The sequence below is a fragment of the Archocentrus centrarchus genome, chromosome 18, assembly GCF_007364275.1.
Source record: "Archocentrus centrarchus isolate MPI-CPG fArcCen1 chromosome 18, fArcCen1, whole genome shotgun sequence".
In the NCBI taxonomy this organism is placed as follows: domain Eukaryota; kingdom Metazoa; phylum Chordata; class Actinopteri; order Cichliformes; family Cichlidae; genus Archocentrus; species Archocentrus centrarchus.
In genome coordinates this window covers 17374885-17400034 of record NC_044363.1, presented here as the reverse complement: position 1 = coordinate 17400034, position 25150 = coordinate 17374885, and the positions used below count along the sequence as shown (strand labels likewise).

At 43.1% G+C, this 25150-nt stretch overlaps 1 protein-coding gene across 1 annotated transcript in view; it reads left to right on the top strand.

Moving 5' to 3' along the window:
• Window positions 1–16195, top strand: part of LOC115797050 (Fc receptor-like protein 5) — a 36073-nt gene extending 19878 nt beyond the window's left edge. Inside the window, exons 7-15 of the mRNA XM_030753529.1 lie at window positions 8604–8873; window positions 8992–9273; window positions 13026–13139; window positions 13269–13284; window positions 13382–13470; window positions 14768–14827; window positions 14987–15052; window positions 15830–15893; window positions 16055–16195. Of these exons, the coding sequence (XP_030609389.1) occupies window positions 8604–8873; window positions 8992–9273; window positions 13026–13139; window positions 13269–13284; window positions 13382–13470; window positions 14768–14827; window positions 14987–15052; window positions 15830–15893; window positions 16055–16142 (1049 nt within the window). The 3' untranslated portion in view covers window positions 16143–16195. The remainder of the gene's footprint in view (window positions 1–8603; window positions 8874–8991; window positions 9274–13025; window positions 13140–13268; window positions 13285–13381; window positions 13471–14767; window positions 14828–14986; window positions 15053–15829; window positions 15894–16054) is intronic.
• The last annotated feature ends 8955 nt before the right edge of the window (window positions 16196–25150 follow it).

The following is a 25150-nucleotide window of genomic DNA, read 5'->3' as shown; positions in this document are numbered from 1 at the left end:
AGGGCGAGAGGCAGGGTACACCCTGTACAGGTCGCCAGCCTGTCGCAGGGCCAACACAGAGAGACAAACAACCTTTCACACTCACATTCATGCTCTCATTCACACCTATGGGCAATTTAGATTAGCCAATTAACCTAACCCCAGTAAGTGCATGTCTTTGGAATGTGGGAGGAAACCGGAGTACCCGGAGGAAACCCACGCAAGCACGGGGAGAACATGCAAACTCCACACAGAGAGAGGGAGAGGCCTGGGCCAAGGTGGAATCGAACCCAGGCCTTCCAGATGGTATTCTAACTGTGAGGCAGCAGTGCTAACCACTGCGCCACCGTGCTGCCCTAAATTTAAGGTGACTGATGTTAGTATCATCTAAGCCTAAAACCAGAGAGAGCCCTCTTAATCCATCACTGTGTGTCCTTCAGTGAACTGTATTAGTTTACGTTCAGTGTAACTTATTCAGGTCAGAGAATGGACAAAGCTATACTGGGTTTGTTTACAGATCTACAACCTGAGTTACTGTAGTAGTATTCCAATTTTGAGACAGACTCTGTTGAAAAATAAAATCCCTAATTACAGTATTAGAAAGACCCGGACCTATTTAGTGTCTCCTGTTTTACGACGTTTGTTGTGTAGTAACGCCCCACCTACTGGACTGGTAGGGGAAGTGATGCTCCTCACTCACTTGCAGGTATGTTGAGCATGGGAGTGGGGCTGCCGAGCAAACCAGTCCAGTCCAGTTCGTGTGGTGGTGTGTTCTTGACCTAAAGTGAGTAGTCCCTATCTGTAATGTTTGACTGGTTCTTGACGGCTTATTAATGTATCATGTATGTTTGAATGTTTGAGTTATTCTGACTGAGTTTAGGTAGCAGCAATAGCTCATTAGCCACCACTGTTAGCTCCTTTGATATTGTAGCTGATAAGATAGCCTGCCGTGTAGCTTGTATAGACACAAGGTACTAGTATTACAGCATGCTTCATTATACTCTGTGTTATGACAATTTGTAAATTGCCCATTTGTAGCTTGTGTGCCGGGGGCTTTTGTTGAATAATGTTACCTTTTGCACTAGCGAGGCGGGGATGCCATTTTCAGTTTATGCCACTAGATGGCCCCTGTGACCTTTTATTAGTAGGTTTGAGCTAAGGTGGACTGAGTTACTCCTTTATAAGTTTAGCTGGGTTATATCTGTTTAACTATTATTGTTGCTTGTGTATGTATATGTTGCTTGACTTGGTATGCATGTGTGGAAATTACTTTCATTCTGACAATTACCTGAGTCAGTGTACTGACCTTACTGTAATGTTTGCTGATTTGTAGAACCACACACCCACGCACCCCTACCCCAAACCTGAATTAAGGTGCTATAACCGACCGAGCGATCTCCAGTTTGTGTCCTGACCGGCACTCAGAGGCAAGCGTCAAACAGCCACCAGAGAATCAGCGTTCCAATTCCTCACTTACAAAGTGGTCCTTCGAGCCGGATGGACGCTTACCTCTGATTCATCATGCATGCTGGAGAAGACCGTGCAGTTAGGCCTAAGCGGCTGACCCGCCCACCTGCACACTTAGAAGATTACGAGACAGAGTACAGGTAACCGAGAAGGCACATGCCATTCCACCCCCAGAGTACCCGGAGGAGTTTTGGAGAGGAAGAGGACCCACATTCGGACCGCGAGGGAGCTGCCGAGATGACACCCTTCCCCTCTTCACTGAGTGGTCACAGAGCTCAGTGGGACTTTACACTAGATGAGTGGGCTTGCTCTCAGGCAGGGGCCACAACCACTCCAACACGCCCAGGTCAAGGATCATGGCAGACACAGAGAGAGCCCGGGGAGGCACATGTCGACTTCTCTACACCTTACTCCCGGCGCAGAAGATCAGTGAGCCCTTCGTCCTGTTATGCGGCAGAGCTAGAACATCTGCACAGAGAAAGATTGGAGCTGCAGCGTTCTCAACGGGCCCTGCACGCAGAGCTGGCTGAGTTCAGACAATTCAGAGAAGAGGCCGAAAGCATGATGGGATCAAGCCAGAAAAGTAGGCCACCACCTGACCCAGGACCTAGCCCGGGCCCTCCTATGTATGCACCACCCCCTCCACCTGTTCAGGAGGAAGAGGATATTGATGATGACTGGCCTGATCCTCCACCCTGGCCTGGACCCGAGGATGGACTTGATCATTCTCTTGGCGCTGAGCCAATGCTAAGTATGTTAGAGAAACTGATGGCTGACCTTCAGGTCATAAAGGCCCAAGCTACTGGTCACCAGATCCCCGAGGCATCAGCAGCAGGGAAATCAGTTTCACCAGAGCGTGGAAGCTGGGTGACGCAGCACCCTCACAGCAAGTCGAAACATGGTTATGAACAACCTCAGTGGCATCTCAACCCTCCACAGATCGGGCCAAGACCAGAGAATCACCGTATCCATTATACGGACCCTATACCTGTAAGCCAGAGTAGAGGGGCAGAGTCATCACAGATGTCACAGCCTCCCTATAATCCCATAACTGTTGCGGAAGCAACATACAGAGGCCCACGGCCGAGCATCCCCTTCTTCACGGGACCCTATTGATTTTGCCCGGCTGAAGATAGCTTTGACCAACCTACTACCTCCAGACGCCACTGAACTGTTTAAATACCAGATTTTGGTAGACCATCTCAGGCTGGACGAGGCAAGGCTTGTTGCTGAGTCCTACCTTAATTCTCCTACTCCCTATTCAGACACCATGGAGGCCTGAATGAGAAATTTGGTCAGCCCCACCAGATTGCTCTGAACCGAATAACCAGGGTTATGGATTCGCCTGATATTCGGCGGGGGGATGCCATCGCTACAAGTACGCTCCCTGGTAGGCATGCTTAAAACGCTGGGTCCAGAGGGTGAAGCTGAACTGAGATGTGGATCCCATGTAGCTCGCCTGCTGAGTAAGCTACCAGCAGAGCAATGAGCAGACTTTAGACGGGCTATGTTTCGCAGTCCGAACAGGGTATACACTCTGGTGGATTTATCAGAATGGCTGCAGTATGAGGCATGGTGTCATGATTATGATAGCCATCCCCATGTTGTTGCAGCGAGAGACAAGTCGGGGCATCAGAAACTTAAAGCCATTACCATTCTGCATGGATCCAAGGAGAATCCAGGGACCACCAACTTCCAGAAGAAGAAGCCCGGTAAAGGGAGGCCATATTGCCCCCACTGTGAGAGCAGTGAGCACTACCTCAGCCAATGTTCAGCCATTCAGCAACTGACAAAAGACCAACTGTCCCAGTGGATAAGGACTCATAACAAATGCTGGCGATGTGCTAGAGCTCATCAAGCAGCCCACTGTGACCTACGGAAACTTTGTGGACTCTGTCAAGGGAAACACCTTCAGGTGCTCCACGAGGTGAATACCAAGGAAGCAAAGGGGACAATCAGTGCAGAGAGTTGTTTGGTTAGCACCACCACTGAGACCCTGTACCTGGACCGCCCACCAGACTTCAGCAGGGTCCTGTTGAAAGTTGTCCAAGTGACCTTACACCACAACAATCAGAGCCTAAACACATATGCTCTGCTGGACAATGGTTCAGAGCGTACAATGCTACTGCCAGCTGCTGCACAGAGTCTTGGCCTACAAGGAACCCCTGAAACCCTAGACCTGAGAACCATCAGACAAGATATTCAAACCCTAAATGGGGCATCAGTGTCATTTCACATCTCTCCTGCGTCCAGTAAGCACCGCCGCTTTGCCATTAACGGCGCATTCACTGCTGATCACCTGGGACTCGCTGAGCACTCTTATCCTTTTGACAGCCTGCAGAAACAATACAAACATCTGTTAGGACTTCCGCTGCCTTCCTTTAAAAATGCACAGCCATTACTACTCATAGGCACTGACCATCCCCATCTCATTACTTCAGTTGAGCCCATTCGGTTGGGTCCCCCTGGTGGCCCTGCTGCAGTGCGTACCAGATTGGGGTGGACTCTTCAGGGCCCTATGAAATCTCTAGAGAGGTGTCTACAGCCACGACAGTGCCTGTTCACAGTAGCCACCCCCCAGGTGGCGGAATTACTCAGAAATGTGGAGAAGCTCTGGAAGGCCGACATCCTCCCATACCAGGACGAGAAGGCTGTGACACGATCCAAACACGATAATGAGGCGATCGGATTATTGAAGAGGGAGACAATACGAGCGAACATCAGAGGAACCCTCCGTTACGCGACTCCGCTATTACGGAAAGGGGATATGCCTGTCCTCCAGGCTTTCCAGGAGTCAGTCATGCCTAACCTGCAAAATACAGAGAGGCGCCTCTCCAAAGACCCAGAGCATGCAGCAGCCTATTGTGAGGAGATACAGAAACTGATACAAGCTGGTGCAGTGGCTAAGTTGGACCCCCAAGCCCTCCCACCGGAGACGGAGTCATGGTTTATCCCCCATCACATGGTGAGCCATAACAACAAGAACCGGCTTGTATTTAACTGTTCTCATGTCTACCAAAGTCTCAGCCTGAATGACTTCCTGCTGCCAGGGCCTACCCTCGGTGCCTCGCTGCTGGGAGTTCTGCTCCGGTTTCGTGAACATGCCATCGCCATCAGCGGAGACATCAAAGGCATGTTTCACCAAGTCCGCCTCCTCCCAAAAGACAGATCCCTGCTGCGATTTGTGTGGTGTAATTTAGTGCGGGATCGTGTACCAGATGTTTATGAGTGGCAGGTTCTACCATTTGGGACCTCCTGTAGCCCCTGCTTTGTGACCTATGTCCTCCAGCGTCACGTGGAGGATCACAGCACGGTCGGGGAGGACGTGCGGTACTCGGTGGAGAGATGCTTTTATGTCGACAACTGTCTCCAGAGCTTGCCTACTCAGGAGGAAGCCAAAGCCCTGATCAATAAACTAAGGGCACTTCTCTTGTCAGGGGGATTTGAGATTCGTTAGTGGGCGAGCAATGCCCAGACGTGATCAGTCATCTTCTGGAAGAAGCCCGCTCCAACACCAGTGAACTCTGGCTAGCTCAGGACAAGTCTGAAACCCCAGAAAGCATACTCGGCCTCAGCTGGCATGTCCACAACGACACCCTCGGCTACAAGCATCGACCCTTACATTATGGGACACTAACCCTGCGGAATATTTATAAGGTTCTTGCTCCGCAATATGATCCCCTGGGATACATCTTGCCCTACACCACTCGTGCCAAAGCGTTACTCTGCCGTTTCTGGGAGAAACATCGAGACTGGGATGACCCCCTTCTTCCCCAGGATTCGAAGCAATTGTGGGAGGAGTGGGAGAGTGAGCTACCTACATTAGCTCACATTGGGCTGCCCAGACCCTGCACTCTGGTTAACCCCAACCTCTCAGCCATCAACAGGCAGCTGCATGTGTTCTGTGATGCCTCAGAGCAGGCCTACGGATCGGTTGCCTACCTCAGAACTGTGGATAGCCAAGGTGGAATCCACCTTTCATTTCTGCTGGCTCGCTCCCGGGTGGCACCCAAACGTCAGATGTCCATGCCTCGCCTAGAGCTGTGTGCTGCTGTGACAGGGGCTCAGTTAGCAAAACTCCTGCAAACCGAGCTTACACTGAAGATTGACAGTCTGACTTTGTGGACAGACTCTACTACTGTGCTGGTGTGGTTACAATCAGAATCATGCCGCTTTAAAGTTTTTGTGGGTACCCACATAGCAGAAATTCAGGACCTAAGAGACCCACACTCATGGAGGTATGTTGACTCCGCAAGAAACCCAGCTGACGACATCACCAGGGGCCGAACCTTGAAGGAGCTGGCGGAGCCAAATAGATGGAGTCAAGGACCCCCATTCCTCCTCTACAATCAAGACAGCTGGCCCATTAAGCCGCCTCCTAAGCTGGAGGGAGAAGATAAGTCAGAGCTACGGAACTCCGCCTTCTCAGGCACCATTTCCAGACCAGTAAAGTGTACCCCAAAAACTGAGGCCTACAGTAGCTGGAAGGAATTGATTGAGGGAACTGTGGAGAAGTTATACGGGGCGGCTGGCCAAGGAGGAGAATTGACTGCTGATCACTATCGCAAAGCGGAGACATACATTATCACCAAAATGCAGCAGGAAAGCTTCCCTGATGACATGCAGCTTCTTAAAGCAGGGAAACCGGTCCCCCCGAGCAGTCGGCTACGAGCCCTGTCCCCGGAGTTGGATGAATCAGGAGAACTGATCCGAGTGGGAGGGAGACTGCGATATGCTGCAGACTTGGAACTGAGCTCAAGACACCCTATTGTATTGGACCCAAACCACTTCTGATACAAGATTATGACCGATGCTTATGTCATCCGGGACCCGAGAGACTGTTCGCGGAAATCCGCCGAGCTTTCTGGATACTGCGGGGTAGAGAGGCCATCCGCCGGTACCAAGCCACCTGCCCGGATTGCCAGCGATGGAAAGCCAAGCCAGTGGTTCCCCAGATGGCGGACCTGCCAGTGGCCCGTCTGCGTCTTTTCAAGCCAGCCTTCTACTCCACTGGAATAGACTGCTTTGGTCTATTCCAGGTTAAAATCGGATGACGCACAGAGAAGAGATGGGGCATCATCTTTAAGTGCTTGACAACTAGAGCAGTACATCTCGACATTCTGGCACATATTGATGTTGACTCATACCTCATGGCTTTGAGGAGATTCATCCCTCGCCGAGGGACACCCACAGAGATTATATCAGATCAGGGCACTAACTTCCGAGGAGCAGAAAGGGAGCTACGGGAAACTATGATGGAATTATCTCCTGAGTTGCAACAGATCCTGGCCAAGCAAAAGATTGACTTCAAGTTTAATCCACCTGGTGCTCCCCACTTCGGTGGTGTATGGGAAAGAGAAATTCGCTCTGTGAAGACAGCCCTCTATGCAACCGTGGGGGCCCAGCCAGTGACTGAAGAAGTCCTTAGGACTGTTCTTATTGAGGTTGAAGGCATCCTCAATTCAAAGCCACTGGGCTATGTGTCTTCCAGTGTTGCTGACCTTGACCCTGTGACCCCCAATCACTTGCTGATGGGGCGGCCAGATGGATCACTGCCACAGGTTGTCTATCCAGAGACTGAACTGCTTGGTCGACGGTGCTGGCGTCACTCGCAAGTGTTAGCGGATCATTTCTGGATGAGGTTCATTCGAGAGTACCTCCCCCATTTACAAGTCAGACAGAAATGGCAAGTTGATCAAACTAACCTTGTGGAAGGTGCGATAGTTATGCTGATGGATCCACAACTCCCAAGAGCACTTTGGCCAATTGGTCGAGTAATCAAGGTGCACCAGAGTGGAGATGGCCGCATCCAATCAGCTGAAGTGCAAATCAAAGACAAGGTTTACACACGACCAGTGGCCAGGATGGTCGTTCTCCCTGCGTTTCCTGAGGGAGCGGAAGATAGTATGCGGAGAGCAACCTCCCAACCCTGAGACGCCTTTCTATGATTCAAATGTACTTTGTACATTTGGGGGCGGCTGTTAGAAAGGCCCGGACCTATTTAGTGTCTCCTGTTTTACGACGTTTGTTGTGTAGTAACGCCCCACCTACTGGACTGGTAGGGGAAGTGATGCTCCTCACTCACTTGCAGGTATGTTGAGCATGGGAGTGGGGCTGCCGAGCAAACCAGTCCAGTCCAGTTCGTGTGGTGGTGTGTTCTTGACCTAAAGTGAGTAGTCCCTATCTGTAATGTTTGACTGGTTCTTGACGGCTTATTAATGTATCATGTATGTTTGAATGTTTGAGTTATTCTGACTGAGTTTAGGTAGCAGCAATAGCTCATTAGCCACCACTGTTAGCTCCTTTGATATTGTAGCTGATAAGATAGCCTGCCGTGTAGCTTGTATAGACACAAGGTACTAGTATTACAGCATGCTTCATTATACTCTGTGTTATGACAATTTGTAAATTGCCCATTTGTAGCTTGTGTGCCGGGGACTTTTGTTGAATAATGTTACCTTTTGCACTAGCGAGGCGGGGATGCCATTTTCAGTTTATGCCACTAGATGGCCCCTGTGACCTTTTATTAGTAGGTTTGAGCTAAGGTGGACTGAGTTACTCCTTTATAAGTTTAGCTGGGTTATATCTGTTTAACTATTATTGTTGCTTGTGTATGTATATGTTGCTTGACTTGGTATGCATGTGTGGAAATTACTTTCATTCTGACAATTACCTGAGTCAGTGTACTGACCTTACTGTAATGTTTGCTGATTTGTAGAACCACACACCCACGCACCCCTACCCCAAACCTGCAATAAAGTGCTATAACCAACCGAGCGATCTCCAGTTTGTGTCCTGACCGGCACTCAGAGGCAAGCGTCAAACAGCCACCAGAGAATCAGCGTTCCAATTCCTCACTTACATACAGAGAAAAAAAAGAACAACAAAAACCAATAAAGAAATTTATAGATATAAAATTTAGAGATTTTACGCTAAGTGAAAAGTTGCATAATGTAAAATACTTTTAAAATGTAGCTCAGCATCACTCAGAGATTTTTATAACTAATCATTTATCATATATATATATATATATATATATATATATATATATATATATATATATATATATATATATATATATATGTCAACTTTTGTATGTTTTTTGGCTTTATACTAAATCCTGTGTGCATATTTTTCCTTCTATTTCATAACTACAGGTAAACCCAGGGCCACACTGACAGCAGGAACAACAATCATACCAGTAGGGGGCATCGTGACACTGACCTGCTCTGTGGGGAGCTCTGCTGAGTGGAAATACGAGTGGTTCAGACGCACCCAAACAACCACTGAGGTTCAAATCAGAAGAGATGATCAACCAAACAGAGTTATCAGAGTATCTCAAGGAGGAATCTACCGCTGCAGAGGAAGAAGAGGAAACCCAGTTTTCTACACTGATATAAGTGATGAAGTCAGCATTGAGATAACCTGTGAGTTCAGTAATTTAGTTTGAAACATTCACTCATGATTAGCAAACATACAATGTTAAGTTTTCTCTGTTGATTTCATGTTTCTGTTTGTATCTCAACTGTTAACATCTGTAAACAGTTTCCAATAAAGTTGCTGTAAAACAACAACAACACAACTGGACTCAGATATTCAGCGGTGAGACGATCACTCTGACATGTGAGGTGCAGGAAGGAGGTGAACCCACTGAGTGGGAGTATCAATGGAAAGTACACAATCAAACCACACAGTGGACACACAATAATTATTTGACATTCAGAGTTTCTGAGTCCAGCAGTGGAGACTACATGTGTAAGAGTCGACACAGAGATGACTCATATTCTTCAACAGAGTGGAGTGAAGCCTTCACACTGTCAGCAACAAGTAAGTCATGTTTGTTGTGTGATCTACATTTTACAAATGTCACAGTTGCCTCAAGGTGTTTTATATTGTAAGGTAAAGACCCTGCAATAATTACAGAGAAAACCGAAAAACGACCCCCTGTGAGCAGCACTTGGTGACAGTGGGAAGGAAAAACTCCCTTTTAACAGGAAGAAACCTCCAGCAGAACCAGGCTCAGGGAGGGGCAGCCATCTGCTGCAACCAGTTGGGGCTGAGGGGAGAGAGACAAGACAAAAGACATCCTGTAAAAGAGAGCCAGAGATTAATAGTAACTAATGATTAAATGCAGAGTGACTTATAAAATCATAGAAAGTAAAGGTGGGTGAAGAAGAAAAACTCCCAGCAGCCTGGGGCTATTGCAGCATAACTAAGGGCTGGTTCAGGGTCACCTGATCCAGCTCTAACTATAAGCTTGATCATAAAGGAAAGTTTTAAACCTAATGTTAAAAATAGAGAGGGTGTCTGTCTCTCGAATCCAAGCTGGAAGCTGTCCACAGAAGAGGGGCCTGAAAGCTGAAGGCTCTGCCTCCCATTCTACTCTTAAGTATCCTAGGAACCACAAGTAAGCATGCAGTCTGAGAGCGAAGTGCTCTATTTGGGTGATATGGTACTATAAGGTCTTTGAGATAAGATGGGGCCTGATTATTCAAGACCTGGTATGTGAGGAGAAGGATTTTAAATTCTATTCTAGATTTAACTTTCTAGTCCCTGTCAATACTGTAGCTGGAACATTTTGAATCAGCTGAAAGCTTTTTAGGGACCTTTTAGTACAGCGTAATAATGAATTACAATAGTCCAGCCTAGAAGTAATAAATGCATGAATTAGCTTTTCAACATCAGTCTGAGAAAGGATGTTTCTAATTTTAGAAGTATTGTGTAAATGTGAAAAAAGCAGTCCTACATATTTGTTTAATATGTTCATTGAAGGACATATCCTGCTCAAAAATGACTCCGAGATTTCTCACAGCCTTGCTGGAGGCCAAAGTAATGCCATCCAGAGTAAGTATCTGGTTTGACATCATTTTTCTAAGAACTTCAGTTTTATCTGAATTTAGAAGCAGGAATTTAGAGGTCATCCAGGCCTTTTTGGTCTTTTACACACTCCTACAGGCTACGTAATTGATGTGTGCCATCTGGATTTATGGCTAGATAAAACTGGGTATCATTTGCATAACATGTATAGAATGCTTTATAATAATACTGCCTAAGATAAGCATGTATACTGTAAATAGAATTGGTCCTAGCACAGAACCCTGTGGAACTCCATAATTAACATTGGTGTGTGAAGAAGACTCCCCATTTACATGAACAAACTGGAATCTATTAGTTACATATGATTCAAGTCTGTGCAGCGCAGTACCTTCAATACCTATGGCATGCTCTAACCTCTGTAATAAAATGTTATGGTCAACAGTATTAAAAGATGTGCTGTTCAACTGTTATAGGGAGGGCATTGCTGATCGTTTGGTCCATCACCTCAGTAAAAAAGATATGTTTGTGTAAATATAACACACCTAAGATTAGAGGTTTGACATCTTTAAATATACAAAGCTACAATTTCTATTAAAAAAAAAAAAAATTGACAGTCATCCTGGCCCATAATCTCCTGCAAATATAGACATCTACTAAAAAGAAGAAGAAAAAAAAACACTCAAAAGCACACCGTCTCAATCACCATGAATTTAACACAAAAATAATTAAATAAATAACTCAATGAAGAGGGGCGACACTGAGGAAAGATGAACTTATACTCTGACAATGGACAGAGGGAGAGTGAGGCAATAAATATACAGGAGGTTTATCAGGGGAGTGGAGACAGCTGAGGAGAATGCAACAAGGCTGAACAGAATCACAGTAGATGTGACGAAGGGAGCAAAATGCAAGGAAACACACATGGAACACAAACTCCCAAAATGAACAGGAAGTTAGATAACTAAACATAGACATAAACTTAACACAAAGAGCTTGACACATGAGGAAGGAACACTGAACAAGGAACTAAACTGAAGTACTGGGAAATATATCTATATAATTGTTTGTTTAGACAACAGAGGTGAACTGTGTGAAGATATATTATTTGTCATAAAATAGATGTTTTTACAAACTTTATTTAATAAGTTCACATCAAAAGTGGTAGACAAATTTGATATGTTTTGATGCATTTGTTTTATTAATAAAATGAACAGTGATGTGTGAGGTTTTGATAAATTGTGTGCACTTTGGAGAGGTGTTTTTTTTCCCCCCAATCAAAGGGGATGAAAGCTGACTGATGCCTAAGTAAAGCTAAACATTAATAAATAATCAAATCACATAAGAATGCTTAATGAAGGTGAGAAATTAAAAGTTAGAATTCCCATAATTAAAATGCTACAATATATTTCTCTGTGCTGCTATAATGTGAATCTCCTCCTGCGTATTCTGGCACCTGAACCTTACACTAGTATGACGCCTCGTGTCTTCTGGTGAATCTGTTTTTTTGTGGTGGGAGTAAGAAGGCATTGCATAGAATAAGTGAAATGACTTATTTATAAATGAAAATAAGTGTCATAATGAAATGGAACAAACAAAAAGCATACACTGACAGGACAAAATACATTACAGGCCTGTGTAAGAAGAAAGCGTGGGTGAAAGTGAATGAGATCAGTATTAATACTGCTGAGTGTTAGTACTGGATGTGAAAATCGATGCACTCAGCATTTCAGTCTGGTTTTAATCCTTCCTGACGAGGAAGAGGAACTGAAGAGGAAGCAGACAAAAAGTAAAATGAAGACAGACATGTTGTCTGTCTTCATTTATATAACATCTTTATATAACATTTAGAATAGATGTAGTTATGAATGTAGTTCTAGTCTGGCTGGACCACTGCATCGCTACTGAAAAATTCACAATGGCTACAGACAAATGACATCAATCTTGTGAGCTAATATTATTTCAAGCTGTAGTTTCAGAGTGTTCATTAACACAGTTCCATGATTACACACTTTACATCACCACTTAGTCGGGGGAGCTCTGCAGTTACTGAGTCAGCAGAGCGTTGGAGACTTTAACACACTTTAGCGCCTCAGCACTTGTTTATGTGATCTTACACTTCCTGGCTGACTTGTTGTGGCTCCTAAACACTTCCACTTTACAATAACACCACTAACAGCTGATCATTGTACATCTAAGAGGAAAGAAATTTAACAAACTGTCCATATTACAGCACAATGTTCAAATTCGGTGAACCCTTTGGAATGACACGTTCTTTAACAAATGTTTGTAAAGGCAGACTGCATGATTGGATGCTTGATTTCAAACATCTCTGCAAATGTGACTGGAACACCTGAAAAGAGGTGTGGCCCAGTACTTTTTGTCCACATGGTGTAAGTAAGTGTATATTACACAACACCAGCTGACACCAAGGCTGCGAGCTCCATCCTGCTTGTGACTGATGGACATCCTGTTACTCTTGGCTCCAAGTTAAGGAGAGAAACAAACTCATTCAAAATTATATGAAATTCAGATGAAACTTTATTTTTTCAGTAATCAGGAAAAGAATAAACTCACAGTTGGATGGCAGTAAAATGTGTGTAATATTTTCAGTTATTATTCAGAATACTGGTATTGTTAGTAGTACTACGTAGATGTGGCCATGGAAATTCTTTTTGTTGAACATATATACATATACATACAATAAAATTAATTATACATTTAATATATATAAAAATCTAATTAGAGCCTATTATTTATTACAGCAGCACCCGGGGCTGAAAGCTCTTCATTTTTTGCTCCTTTGATCGTTGGACTTGTTTGTGGAGTTTTACTGATTTTTCTTTTGCTGCTGCTGCGTCACTTCAAAAAGTCAAAGGGTGAGACCATTTTCTTCTGGCATTAGACTGAACATGATCTTTTTATCTACAATCATGGATGCATCCTGAATGCTGCATGCACTGTTACAGTTTGCAATAAAAAAAAAATGTAATTATCTTTTTTTACAGATTCACACTTAATCAGGTCGGTTCAAATATCTCCTCTCTCATTTTAACATTCTAGAACTACATCCTCTTTTAATATTAAATCTGCTCTTTTACTGCATTTTATGTTCCAGCAGGACTCGGAGCACAAATCAGAGCTCTGCTACAAACCACATGATCAACCAGGATGAAGCCCAACGCAGCCGACACACATCTCCTCTCCAAGGTCAGCCTCAACCACAATAAGTTTTGTTGTTGTTGCTGTATTTATTTATTTATTGACAAATTGTAAGAGGCTGTGAGCCAGGTCTTCTCATCCAACATCAGTGTGTGTGACCTCACAAATGTGCTTCTGGAAAAACAGTGAAAAATTCCCATACACACAAGCCAATATCATATTAAACCCTATGGATTAAGAATGGTCACTCAGGTTCATATGAGTGTGAAGGCAGACAACCAAATACTTTTGGCAGTATAATGTATCTTCAGTTTTCTCCAATTATGTAAAAAGTACTCTGTATTTCAAATGATATCCTGGAAATCAGGCAGCATCCTTGTTTAATGTGATTCTAATATCAGGGGTAAACCATTACTGAGGGGCCCCAACTGAACAGTCATTGGCAATGGACTCTATAACTGTTTTAGATTTTTGACAAGCAGCAATTTGTCCCAGCTGATTCCATTATTATTTGTGCTTCGTAGAAGGGTCATGGCAATCTGTATCCCCCAACATTATTACATACTTTCTCATATTATCTGCAGGTATGTGTCACAGAAATAAAATCTTCTCAAAAGCAAACAAGGAGCAACTGAGGGGCAGAGTTTAATATTTAATGCTGTGAAATTTCAATCACCAAACTCAAGAAAAGACTTACACTTTAGTTACAAGAGTTACCTGATGCGCAACATGAAGTAAAAGTGAAGAAATATGTGACGAGTCTATGTCGATCAGACTGTATCATGACTTCATCCTTTAAAGAGGTTAGAGACAGTATGAGCTAATACAGGAATATGAAGAGATGAAGACACACAATCTAAAAAGGTACAAACTGGGTGCTGGACCAACAAACAAGCAAAAACAAAGGAAAGGAAGTCCGCATGCCAGCAAAAGCTCCTGATTAATTATTTAATATAACATAATACAAACCCTTAAAGAGCAGCATTTCAGGACACATTGCCCATCTTCAGACTAGTACAGGAATATCCCTCTTTGGACTTTAGATCCTGGCAGAAGTGGAGGAAAAGTGAAGATGATGCTTAAGATTTGGCTTTGATTTTAGTGGAAGGGAGAGCTGACACTCACCCTGCTGAGCAGGGTTGGAGGATTGAACTGACACTGAAATGAAGGTGAACAGCAGCAGAGAAAGAACCCAGTTATTATACAATCTCATCTTTAATAGAGCAAGAACCTCCTTTAGTCAGTTCATGTGATGAGTTTGGTGTTTACTGACAGAAAGGTCTATATAAAGATAGTATAAAGTATAAAGAAAATTAAAGTCCTGATCATCTGTCCATCCTTTTAGATGACAGCATGTTGTATGCACAGGTCTCCTACAATAAAGCTAAAGCCAAGAGAGCCAAAGGTAAGTTAAGTAATAAAATACATACCTCATCTCTTTTGCTTTCTTGGTCACACTTTTTTTTCCACACACTAAGGAAAACTATATAAATAAATGCAGTTATCAGTTTGAACTAAGATGTTACAGGCACTGATTTCCAATTAATAAGTTTTTTCTTTTCAGAAAAATCGGCTCCTGCAGCAGCTGAAGAAACATTATATTCTGAAGTTAAACTGCACACAGCTCTTGGTAACTGTACAGAAATAAAATAGCTTACATATTGATATCTGTCACTACAATGATCGACTCAAATTACCTGTAAAGGAAGTAAATTCAGTCCTAAATCACCTTCAGCCACTGTCCCTGTTTGTTTTTGTAGCTATCAGACTCCATTATTGTTTGTGCCTGGTAAGATTGTCATGACAATCTGTATTTCCCAAAATTATATAGAAAAACTCTCATATTATGTACAGGAATGTGTCACAGAAATAAAATCTTGTCAAAACCAAAAAGAAGAAGGAGCTGATGGGCTGAGTTTAATCTTTAATCCTGTGGAATGTTTAATCAGTAAAATCAAGGAAAGAATTAACTATTAGTGGTACAAGTTACCTGATGTGCAACATAAGGAAAATGTAAAGAAATATGTAAGGAGTCTGTTGACTAGACCACATCATGCTTTCATTGTTTTTAGAGGGTATAAATGGGAAATGAGTTAGAACAGGAATATCCCTCACTGGATTGTAGATTATGGCAGAGGTGGAGGAGAAGTGAGGAGTGACACTTAAGGGCCCTTTGACATCGACCCTGCTGACCAGGGATGGAGGAGCGTTGAACTGCAGCAGAAAAAGAAGCAGGTTTTTAAACATGACAACAGGTTGTCATAAAACATCATCTTTGACAGAGGAAGAACCTGCTTCAGTCAGTTAATGTGATGAGCTCTGTGTTGAGCAACAGAAAGATGTAAATATAAATAAAATTCATTTATTTTTTTTTAAAAATCCTGATCATCTGTCCATCCTCTTTTAGATGACAGCCTGCTGTATGCACAGGTCTCCTACAATAAAGCTAAAGCCAAGAGAAGCAAAGGTAAGTAAAGTAATGCAATGAGTAACTTGTTTTTTTTTTTTACTTTGTGTTTTACACTTTTTTAACACACCAGGGAAAACTGTATAAATAAGTACAGTGATCACTTTGAACATAGACATTACCCGGCAATCATCTTCGACTAATAATTTCCTTATTTGCAGGAAGATCGGCTCCTGCAGCAGCTGATGAAACAGTTTATGCTGAAGTCAAACCACAAACAGCTGTTGGTGCCTGTACAGAAATTATATTGTGATGAACTCAAACCAACTGAATGAGCAACAACTTGAAGTCATTTCATTTGAATCTAACAGATCACCGGGGGGGTCATTATCTTTTTTTATTTTCACATGAGCACTTAATGACCTGCATGCATTGTTACATTTATATTAATGGAACTTTTATCCATCTTTTTTAAAATCAGCATATTGTTATGATACTTTTGTTTCCCTGAACAAATTAAGTATAATTTGACACATTTCTAAAAACTTGTTTTTCTTTAACAGTTTTATGAATAAATGCATTTTTGTATTATTTTCAGTAAGTTGCCAGCTGAGTGTTTACTGTGTTGTGATTTTGTGTTATATAAAGAAATAATCTATTTCTATAAACTTTATGTATTCTTAAATCTACAGTCTTGTGTGTTTGTTAAAAAATGTTCTAGTTGATTGTACATTCACTTTTTGTTTTTGTGCTTCATTGCACATGATAGACCTACATGACTGTTATCAGCCACATCTTTTGTTTTCTCCTGTGTACGACTTACAGACATTTGTATCTGGATTAATCTGGGGTTTATCGCAGCTGTGCAGGTCACCAGCCTATAACAAGGCTAACACAGAAAGATGGACAACCATTCACACTCACACCTGTGGGCAATTTAGAATCACCAGTTATCCTAACCCCAGTAACTGCATGTCTGTGGACTGTGGAAGGAAACCAGAGCACCCAGAGAAAACTGTTGCAGACACGGGGAGAACATGTAAACACAAAGTTCAGGCCTGGTTAATATTAGATGGGGGAACACCAGGTGCCGTTTGGATGGATGTATCACAGGTGGTAGAGCAAGTCACCTACTAATCAAAAGGTTGGTAATTTGATCCCTACCTGCTCCAGTCTGCCAGATGAATTTATATATATATATATATATATATATATACACACACATATATACACACATATATACAGATGCAGCCACCTAAAGTTGCCACATCCAGCCAGACGTTGGCCAGCTGAAGTCCAGCCCCCAGCTGGCCGACGTCTGGCTGTCGTCGGGCTGGAAGTCCCCCTCCTTCTCCTGGGCGTATCTACTTTCCAGCATGAACACACCCCTTTCCCGCAATTGTAGAGTGTCACCACAAGGTGGCGCTTTGTTAACAAAAACGTTGAGTTCTGTGATTCACAAATGTTTCGGTGAAGTTTTGAAGACCTAAAATAAATGCATAAAATTTTTGTCAGTATGACCTTTCACACATTTCCATTGCGAATCACCAAAACATTCCTTTGTTTCACTTCATCTTTTAACTAAATAAGTAAATAAATACAGTAGGTTAAAAAAGAAGCGGTGCTGCGCTGAGCCAACCCGGTCTCACGGCAGTTCGTACAATAGTCACGAAATTTAATCTATTGATTCGTGCTCATGAACACGAATTCCCTCTTTTTTTCGTGTTACTCAGCACGACTTCTAACCTGCCTGAAATGCAGTGGGATAAAGTTCGTGCCTCTGAGCACGACTTCTAAGCTGCAGTAAAAGGCGAAATTTTTGTTGTTGTTGTTTTGTTTTGTTTTTTGCCCCTGTCCCCCTTTTCTTTTGAACTGGAAGCTCAGAAGCTGAATTATGCCTTTAATTGCCATCCTTAAGCGCCACTTTTTCTTTTGACATGAATTTCTCCTTGTTTCATTTAATGTGGGGTGCTTATTATGGTTGTAACGACGACAATTGTGGGGCTTTTTAGGTCTAAATTTATATTTACGTGTTTATGGTTAGTGCTATATTCGGTGTCCAATTTTCTCTTTGAGTTCCGTGGTCTGAAGCCGTTTTTTTATGGGGCTATTATTGTAGCAAAAGTTCTGTGTGTCCGTAAATGAATCCACGTGTGTGTATCGCGATCTGTCCGTAACAGGATCCACGTGTGTAGAGATTTGTGTGTGCGTAAGTGAATCTGTGTGTAACTGGATCCACGTGTGTGCATCGCGATCTGTATTTTGATCTGTGTGTCTGTAATCAGATTTGTAAATGTGCAAAGAAATCTGCAGCGCAGATATTAATGATTGAAAAGTCTTAAAGTTTTTCTCAAGTCACTGAAAACACGTACCTCAGGCCGCCAAGCTTTACAATTGGCTCTTTTTACACACATGACCTTTGCTACACTTCTGCCGCCGCAGAATCTGTGACAGATTTGTCCGTAATCGAGGGCTCTTTCACTCTCAGACTGCTGGCTTGCTTGTGGTTCCTATGATACTTAGGAGTAGAATGGGAGGCAGAGCCTTCAGCTTTCAGGCCCCTCTTCTGTGGAACCAGCTCCCAGCTTGGATTCAGGAGACAGACACCCTCTCTATTTTTAAGATTAGGCTTAAAACTTTCCTTTATGATCAAGCTTATAGTTAGGGCTGGATCAGGTGACCCTGAACCCTCCCTTAGTTATGCTGCTATAGGCCTAGGCTGCTGGGGGGTTCCCATAATGCACAGTTTCTTTTCATTCACCTTATTTACTTTGTTTATACTCTACTCTGTCTCCCTTCCACAGTGTGTCTTTTGTCCTGTCTCTCTCCCCTCAGCCCAACCGGTCACAGCAGATGACCCCCCCCCCCCCCCCCCCCCCCCCCCCCCCCCCCCCCCTGAGCCTGGTTCTGCTGGAGGTTTCTTCCTGTTAAAAGAGAGTTTTTCCTTCCCACTGTCACCAAGTGCTGCTCATAGGGGGTCGTTTGGACTGTTGGGTTTTCTCTGTAATTATTGTAGGGTCTTTACCCACAATACAAAGCGCCTTGAGGTGACTGTTGTGATTTGGTGCTATACACATAAAATTAAATTGAATTGATCAAAGTCTGGCTGCCTTTAATCCTCTGTGACAAACCTGAGGATCCATGAAACCTGCCAGCACCTGAGAATGAGCTGAAACTTACAGTGTGTTACATTCCCATCATGGAGAAGCTTCCAGACTCTGGGAATCCTGTCAGTGAGCAGGGACTGAGTCACTGTCCTCAGCTTTAAACAAACCCAGACTCCATCTCAGGTTTTGACTCAACCTGCTTTGGAGTCACTAATCTAGAAGCATCAGGCTACTTACTTTCAACACCATAATTTTGTTACTGATTCATTAATATGTTTTACATTGTTGTTGTTTATCAGTGGAGGGAGCAGATTTGAGAACAGCAAAAAGAACCACTAAATCTTCTTTTTTTTTTTTTTTTTTTTGTAGGAGAGGAGGTTCATCTTTAATACTTCAGGCTGTATCAGCTACCAGTTTGTAAACCTGTTTTGTGCTGCAGCAACAATCAAACATTTCCGGTTCATACATCAGAGCTGTGCAGAAGGATCTCAGAAGGAAAATCAGGGATGGAAAAAACACCTACAGAAAGAAGATGGAGGACCAGCTGCAGCAGAGCAACATCAGTGGGGTTTGGAGAAGCTTGAACTCAAGTTCAGGCCACAAACCAAGCCCTAAGGTTGTAGGAGACTTAGAGTGGGTGAACAACTTGGACCAGTTCTTTAACTTCCATTCATCTGTTTAACTCAGGGAGGAGAAATGTCAGGTTGGTGCAGCTGCTGAGTTTAGGAGGCATTTATCACAGCATGTTTGCCTTTACTGGTAAAACTTTACATTCATTACAGACTTGGAAATCTGCTCTGAATGTTTTCAGCTAAATATGAAACTATGACTGAACTCTGACCTTTAACAGTAACTCAGTGAAACATCTCTGCTGTGGCTGTCAGAGAGCTGTCATCTATCAGCTGATCTTAGATCAGATTCAAATGGTTAAACTGGAAACATTAAAGCAGTTTTTCCTGCAAATCTCATTTCTATCCAGTAATGGCAGAAATAATGAAATCCTCACTTAAATAAATGAATAAAGTGAGGTTGCTATTCCATCAATAGATTCCATTTTTACTGTACAATTATTTCAACAAATAACCATAAACTGAACTGTCATAAACTGCAGCAAAAACAGTTTTTCTTAAATAAACTGACCTGAGGTCAGCTCCCCCGGGGTCTGCTGCTGTCTCAGTCTCTAACACACAGGTCGGTCAGTAAACTCAGTCTGAGCTGTTTCTCCACAGTTTTATCTTCACTTTCTGTCTCCTGCAGTTTGTCCGTCAGGCTGAATAATTAGATTTTATAAATGAAATGTGAAATTAAGATTCAGCTTCATCTGATGGAGATTCAGGTTGTGAAAATGATGACAGCAGACATTATAAAGAAATGATATATTTGATAACAAACTTTTATTCTGTCTGTGATGATGACAGAGTGGGTCAGGCTGATTAAAGTGACTCGTCATGGTCCACACTGACACGTGGGATCCTCCATCCACCAGATTCAAATGGAGGCTCCGCCCTTTATTTACTCGTTGCCATGGTGAATCCTGGTGTCAGCGCTCCATTGATGATGGTTAGCACGCGCTAACTCAGGGTGATCATACTCAGAGCTGATCGACCAACTCTGATCAGCTGTTCTGGAACGGGAAACTCAGAGTTGCCGATCTCTGAGTTGATCAACTCAGAGTCTGTTTTTAAACTCGGAGTTTGTTGAACCTGCTTCCTGGAATAGGACCCTGGTCTCAGTGCTCTGTGTGTGTGTGTGTGTGTGTGTGTGTGTTTTTTCCCCTCCTGTTTCCAAGTGTTTGCTGCTGGTCCTGCCAGTTCCACCCCCGTGTTTGCCAGCAAATAAAAGCTGAGTTTTTGAGTTATTCCGAGTCCAGCGCCCTGCTTTGGGGTCCTCACCTGCCTGCCACGCAGCGGTTCCTGACACATCTAGTGGGACCTGCAGTGATCTTCTGCAGTGAAAATATTTTCAAATTAGGATGAACAGAAGAACCAGCTCCATCCAAACACACATTATACACTACACAGGAATTCCTTACAAGTTCTTTTTCCCCCTTTATCACTCATCTAAAATTAAAACCATTCCAAAACCTTCATTATATTACACAGGAAATGTGATACTATCATATGCATAGGTATCATATGCAATGCTCCTAAGGTTGTGAAACACTTCCACACCTCTGATGACGACTCCAACACCTTCCAGGTCATCTGTGGGTTCTCCGTGTTTATGCTTCACGGCAAAACATCATCATCATCATCATCATTATCATCATCATCATCATCATCATCTCTTTCTTGGTTGTCCTCAGCATCCTCAAACACAGAACCTAAAAACCTGAAAAATAATTACTGCAGAGAAAAACGGTAAGTGACACTGAACACTTACCGTTCACCCCAGTTCACCGTCCCTGCAGACAGCATTTGGTGCAGCTTTTCTAGATCTGATTTTACCTGCTGTTGGTATGTGTGCATCTTTTATCAATCATGCAACTAAAAACAAAGGTTTTACAAAACAATTAGAGCTGAGAAAATGAGCAGTACTGTGGCAACAAGCAGCAGACTTTGACCACTCAAGTACACTCATCCAAACCTTTAGCAATGGCACTAAATTGTTTTCCTGCATTTTGCTGCCTCTGTTTTCATTCACATTATTTTTTACATGTTTCCACAATACAGCAAAGATCAGGAGGATTTCACAAGTTTCAACAATTTCTACTGGCAAATAAATACAGATTTTTGTTTTGGCAGTTGTGCATTTTTTTAAATATTTTTTTATATTTTAGTCGACTAAATGGACTGCAGATTCAGTCGACTAAATTCTTACGATAATTTCGTCGACTAAAACTAGACTAAAACTAAAACTATTCAGATGACTAAATTATGACTGAAACTAAATCCAAATTTGCAGTCAAAAAGAACACTGGTGGGCCGCTTTACCCATTTCAGTATCTTTTCTGGCTTTTCTTCAGCTGCAGTTAAAATTTCTTCAGGCTGTTTTTCTGCCCTTTAAGCAAACTGAGTTTCATTTAGCTACTTTGTTGACAATTTCAGCTGTTTTGAATTTCAAATTTATTTTCAGCATTTTTCAGCTGCTTTCAGTCTTTCAGCCAATCAGATTTAAGCTCTAAAGCATTTCGTGGCATTTCAGCTCCAATCATTCAGCAGCAAGCATTCACAGTGCATTTTCTCCAGGAAATGCCTTTTTTCTATTATATTGATAAAAAAAATAAATATTTATATTATAACTATATCTAATTTCTACTTTTCAGTCATTTTAAACCAAATGTTGAATAAATAAATAGAATTGCAAAACAGTTCAAAGAATGTTAACCATAAAGTAAAAAAATGAATTTAAAAAATGCCTTACCTCATAGAAATTTGCCTGCAGTTCCTTACAACTTACAACCTGCAGTTCCTTCTTGTGTCACATGACATCTTTAAAGTCATGTGATAACCTAATTTGCATATGAAATGTTGACTTTAGATTTGTTACATTATGACATCACATTCTATCTGTCTGTTTTTTATGGTTTGCCTTTGAAGAGTAGAATTCAGTGTGTTTGCAGCAGTTGTGTTTGCACCATTCCTCTTCTCAGCAGTCGTGTTCGCAGCATTCCTCTTCGCAGCAGTCGTGTTCGCAGCATTCCTCTTCGTTGCAGTCGTGTTCGCAGCATTCCTCTTCGGAGCAGTCGTGTTTGCAGCATTCCTCTTCGGAGCAGTCGTGTTCGCAGCATTCCTCTTCGGAGCAGTCGTGTTTGCAGCATTCCTGTTCGCAGCAGTTGAAACTTCAGCATTTGGAAACGTTTCAATCAGTAGCAGTCAAACGATCAACAGCATGTCTCAACTCTCAGGAGAAAGCGACCTGTTTGACTGGGGTGATAATTCAGAAGTCCCCCTTGAATGGGGTGATCTGCCTGAAATCCCCCTTGACCCTGAAATAGACACCAATTACTGGGGTTTTCGGCAAAATGCTTCAGTTGACACTGACGCCGAGCCCTTCAATGGTGATGATGAGCCTAAATCCCACAGAAGTGGATCACATCACCGGGTGCAGACGGGGAAATTTCATGCGGATGATAGGTGCAGCAAACTCCGAGTGGCGGAGAGAAAACTCCAAGAGCTGCAGTCCAAGCTCCAAAACATGGAGGGAAAAGAGCAAAACTTGCAAGTCAAGTTGAAAGCAGCCATGGAAAGAATTAGAGCCATGGAGAAAGAGAAGCTAGAGCAGGATACAGAGCTGCAATCGAAGCTGGAAGCCATGGAGAAAGAAAACAAAGGCTTGCGAGAAAAGCTTAATGAAGGTGTCACAAGAAACACACAGATGCTTATCCAGCAGGAACAGAATGCAAAATGCAGAAAGCTGGAAACAAAGCTGCTAGAAATGAGCAAAAGAAACCAAAGCTTACAGCAAATGCTCGATCAAGCATTGGAAAAAAAAGTAGCAGTTCTAAAAGAGAACAAAGAACTGAAGATGAAGCGCACAGAGGTCGAATCCAAACTGGAGCACACTGAAAAGAAGCACAGGGTGGTGGAGGCCAAACTGGAGGACATGCAGACACAAAATCAAAACCTGCAAGCATTGCTTCACAAAGCCCAGCAGAGCAATGGAAATGTCCTCAACGAAAAGGAAGCAAAGCACAGGGAGATGCTCCAGAAGATGGAAGAGAGGAACAAAGACATCCAGTGCAGACTTCAACAAGTGCAGAGTCAGTGTGACGACCTGCAGGAAGCAGAAAAAATACAGCAGCAGAAATTGAACCTTCTGGAAGAAAGGCATGCAGAAAAGCATGACCGAGTTAAAGAACTCCAGATAAAGTGTACAACACTTGAAGCAGAGAATGCAGAAACACTCAGTGATCTGCAGGCCCTCATCCTGCAGCACAAAGAGCTGCACGAGCGCTGCCTCAGAAAGAAAAAGCGCTTCAAGTTTCTCCGGAGGACCTCTGCTGCTGCTGCTGCTGCTGCTTCAGCTCAAAGGAAGCTCCCCTCGTCTGCCACCACCTTCGATCCATCTCCTGGACCTTGACCTCTCCTCTGTGCCTTTCTTTCCTCCAGCCATCCTTTCTTCTCTCTCCCTCCCTTTTTTTTTTTTGTTTTGTAAATTTGAAAATAATAAAAAAAGGCAATCATATGCCATCTAAAATGACTTCTGTTTGTGGATGTTCACTTATTTCTTTTTGCTTACAGTCTCTGTGCAAGATTAGCCTAAATGTTTAGCACACAAATATGAAAGTTGCATAAAACTTGTGGTTACCTTTGGCCCAGAAAGCCAATATACCAGAACATCAGTGGGGTCAGGTTAATGATGATTCTAAGTTGGCTGTAGGTGTGAATGTGCGTGTGAATGGTTCACATGGACCAGGGCTCTCTCAGCCCTGTCACACACTGGTGACCTGTCCAAGGTGCACCCCCCTCGCCCTGGCAGCTGGGATAGGCTCCAGCCGCCCTACGACCCTGGAAGAAAGTCGAAGCAAACGGGCAGATGGATGACATGTTTGCTTTAAATACAACTAAAGATATGCAGTAAGCACACGGGAAACTACAAATAATGACATTCCTAAACTGTAAAAAAGTCGGGGTGGCTGTGTCTCAGGTGGTAGAGCAGGCCATCTACTAATCTTAAGGTTGCTGGTTTGATTCCTGGATGCTTCAGTCTGCATGCCAAATTATCCTTGGGCAAGATCCTGAAGTCCACGTTGCTCTGATGCAGCCGTCAGAGTATGAATGTGTGTGGATGTAAGACAGGAAGCACTGAGCTGTAGAAGGAAGTGCTTGTATGAATGGGTGAACGCAGCACATGGTGTATAAAGCACTTTGAGCTAGAAAAGCACTATATAAGAAGGAGCCCGTTTAGCACTGAGGACTGTAATTACTGTGTGATCTGGTACAGCATTTTATTGCAAACATTCAGTTGAATTTATGGTAGGCTCATTTATTCTGCCTTACACAGACCTGGGTTCACATTTGGATTGATCACTCCATCAGACTTGCTGCCACTGATTTTCAGTTCAGTTCTTGTGTCATTTCATGAAGCTCAGTCTTTCCTCCCTGTTTCCCTTGCTTCCTTCTTGACAGCCATGCTTCCACTGAGACCATTTCTGATGAGGCTTCAGTGAACAGTAGTAGATGCATCTCTCAGGTTCTGTGTCGGGTCTTTGCTGGATTTTTTTCCTATTTCTTAAGGACATGGCTTTCAGATCCTCTTTATCTGCTGTAGA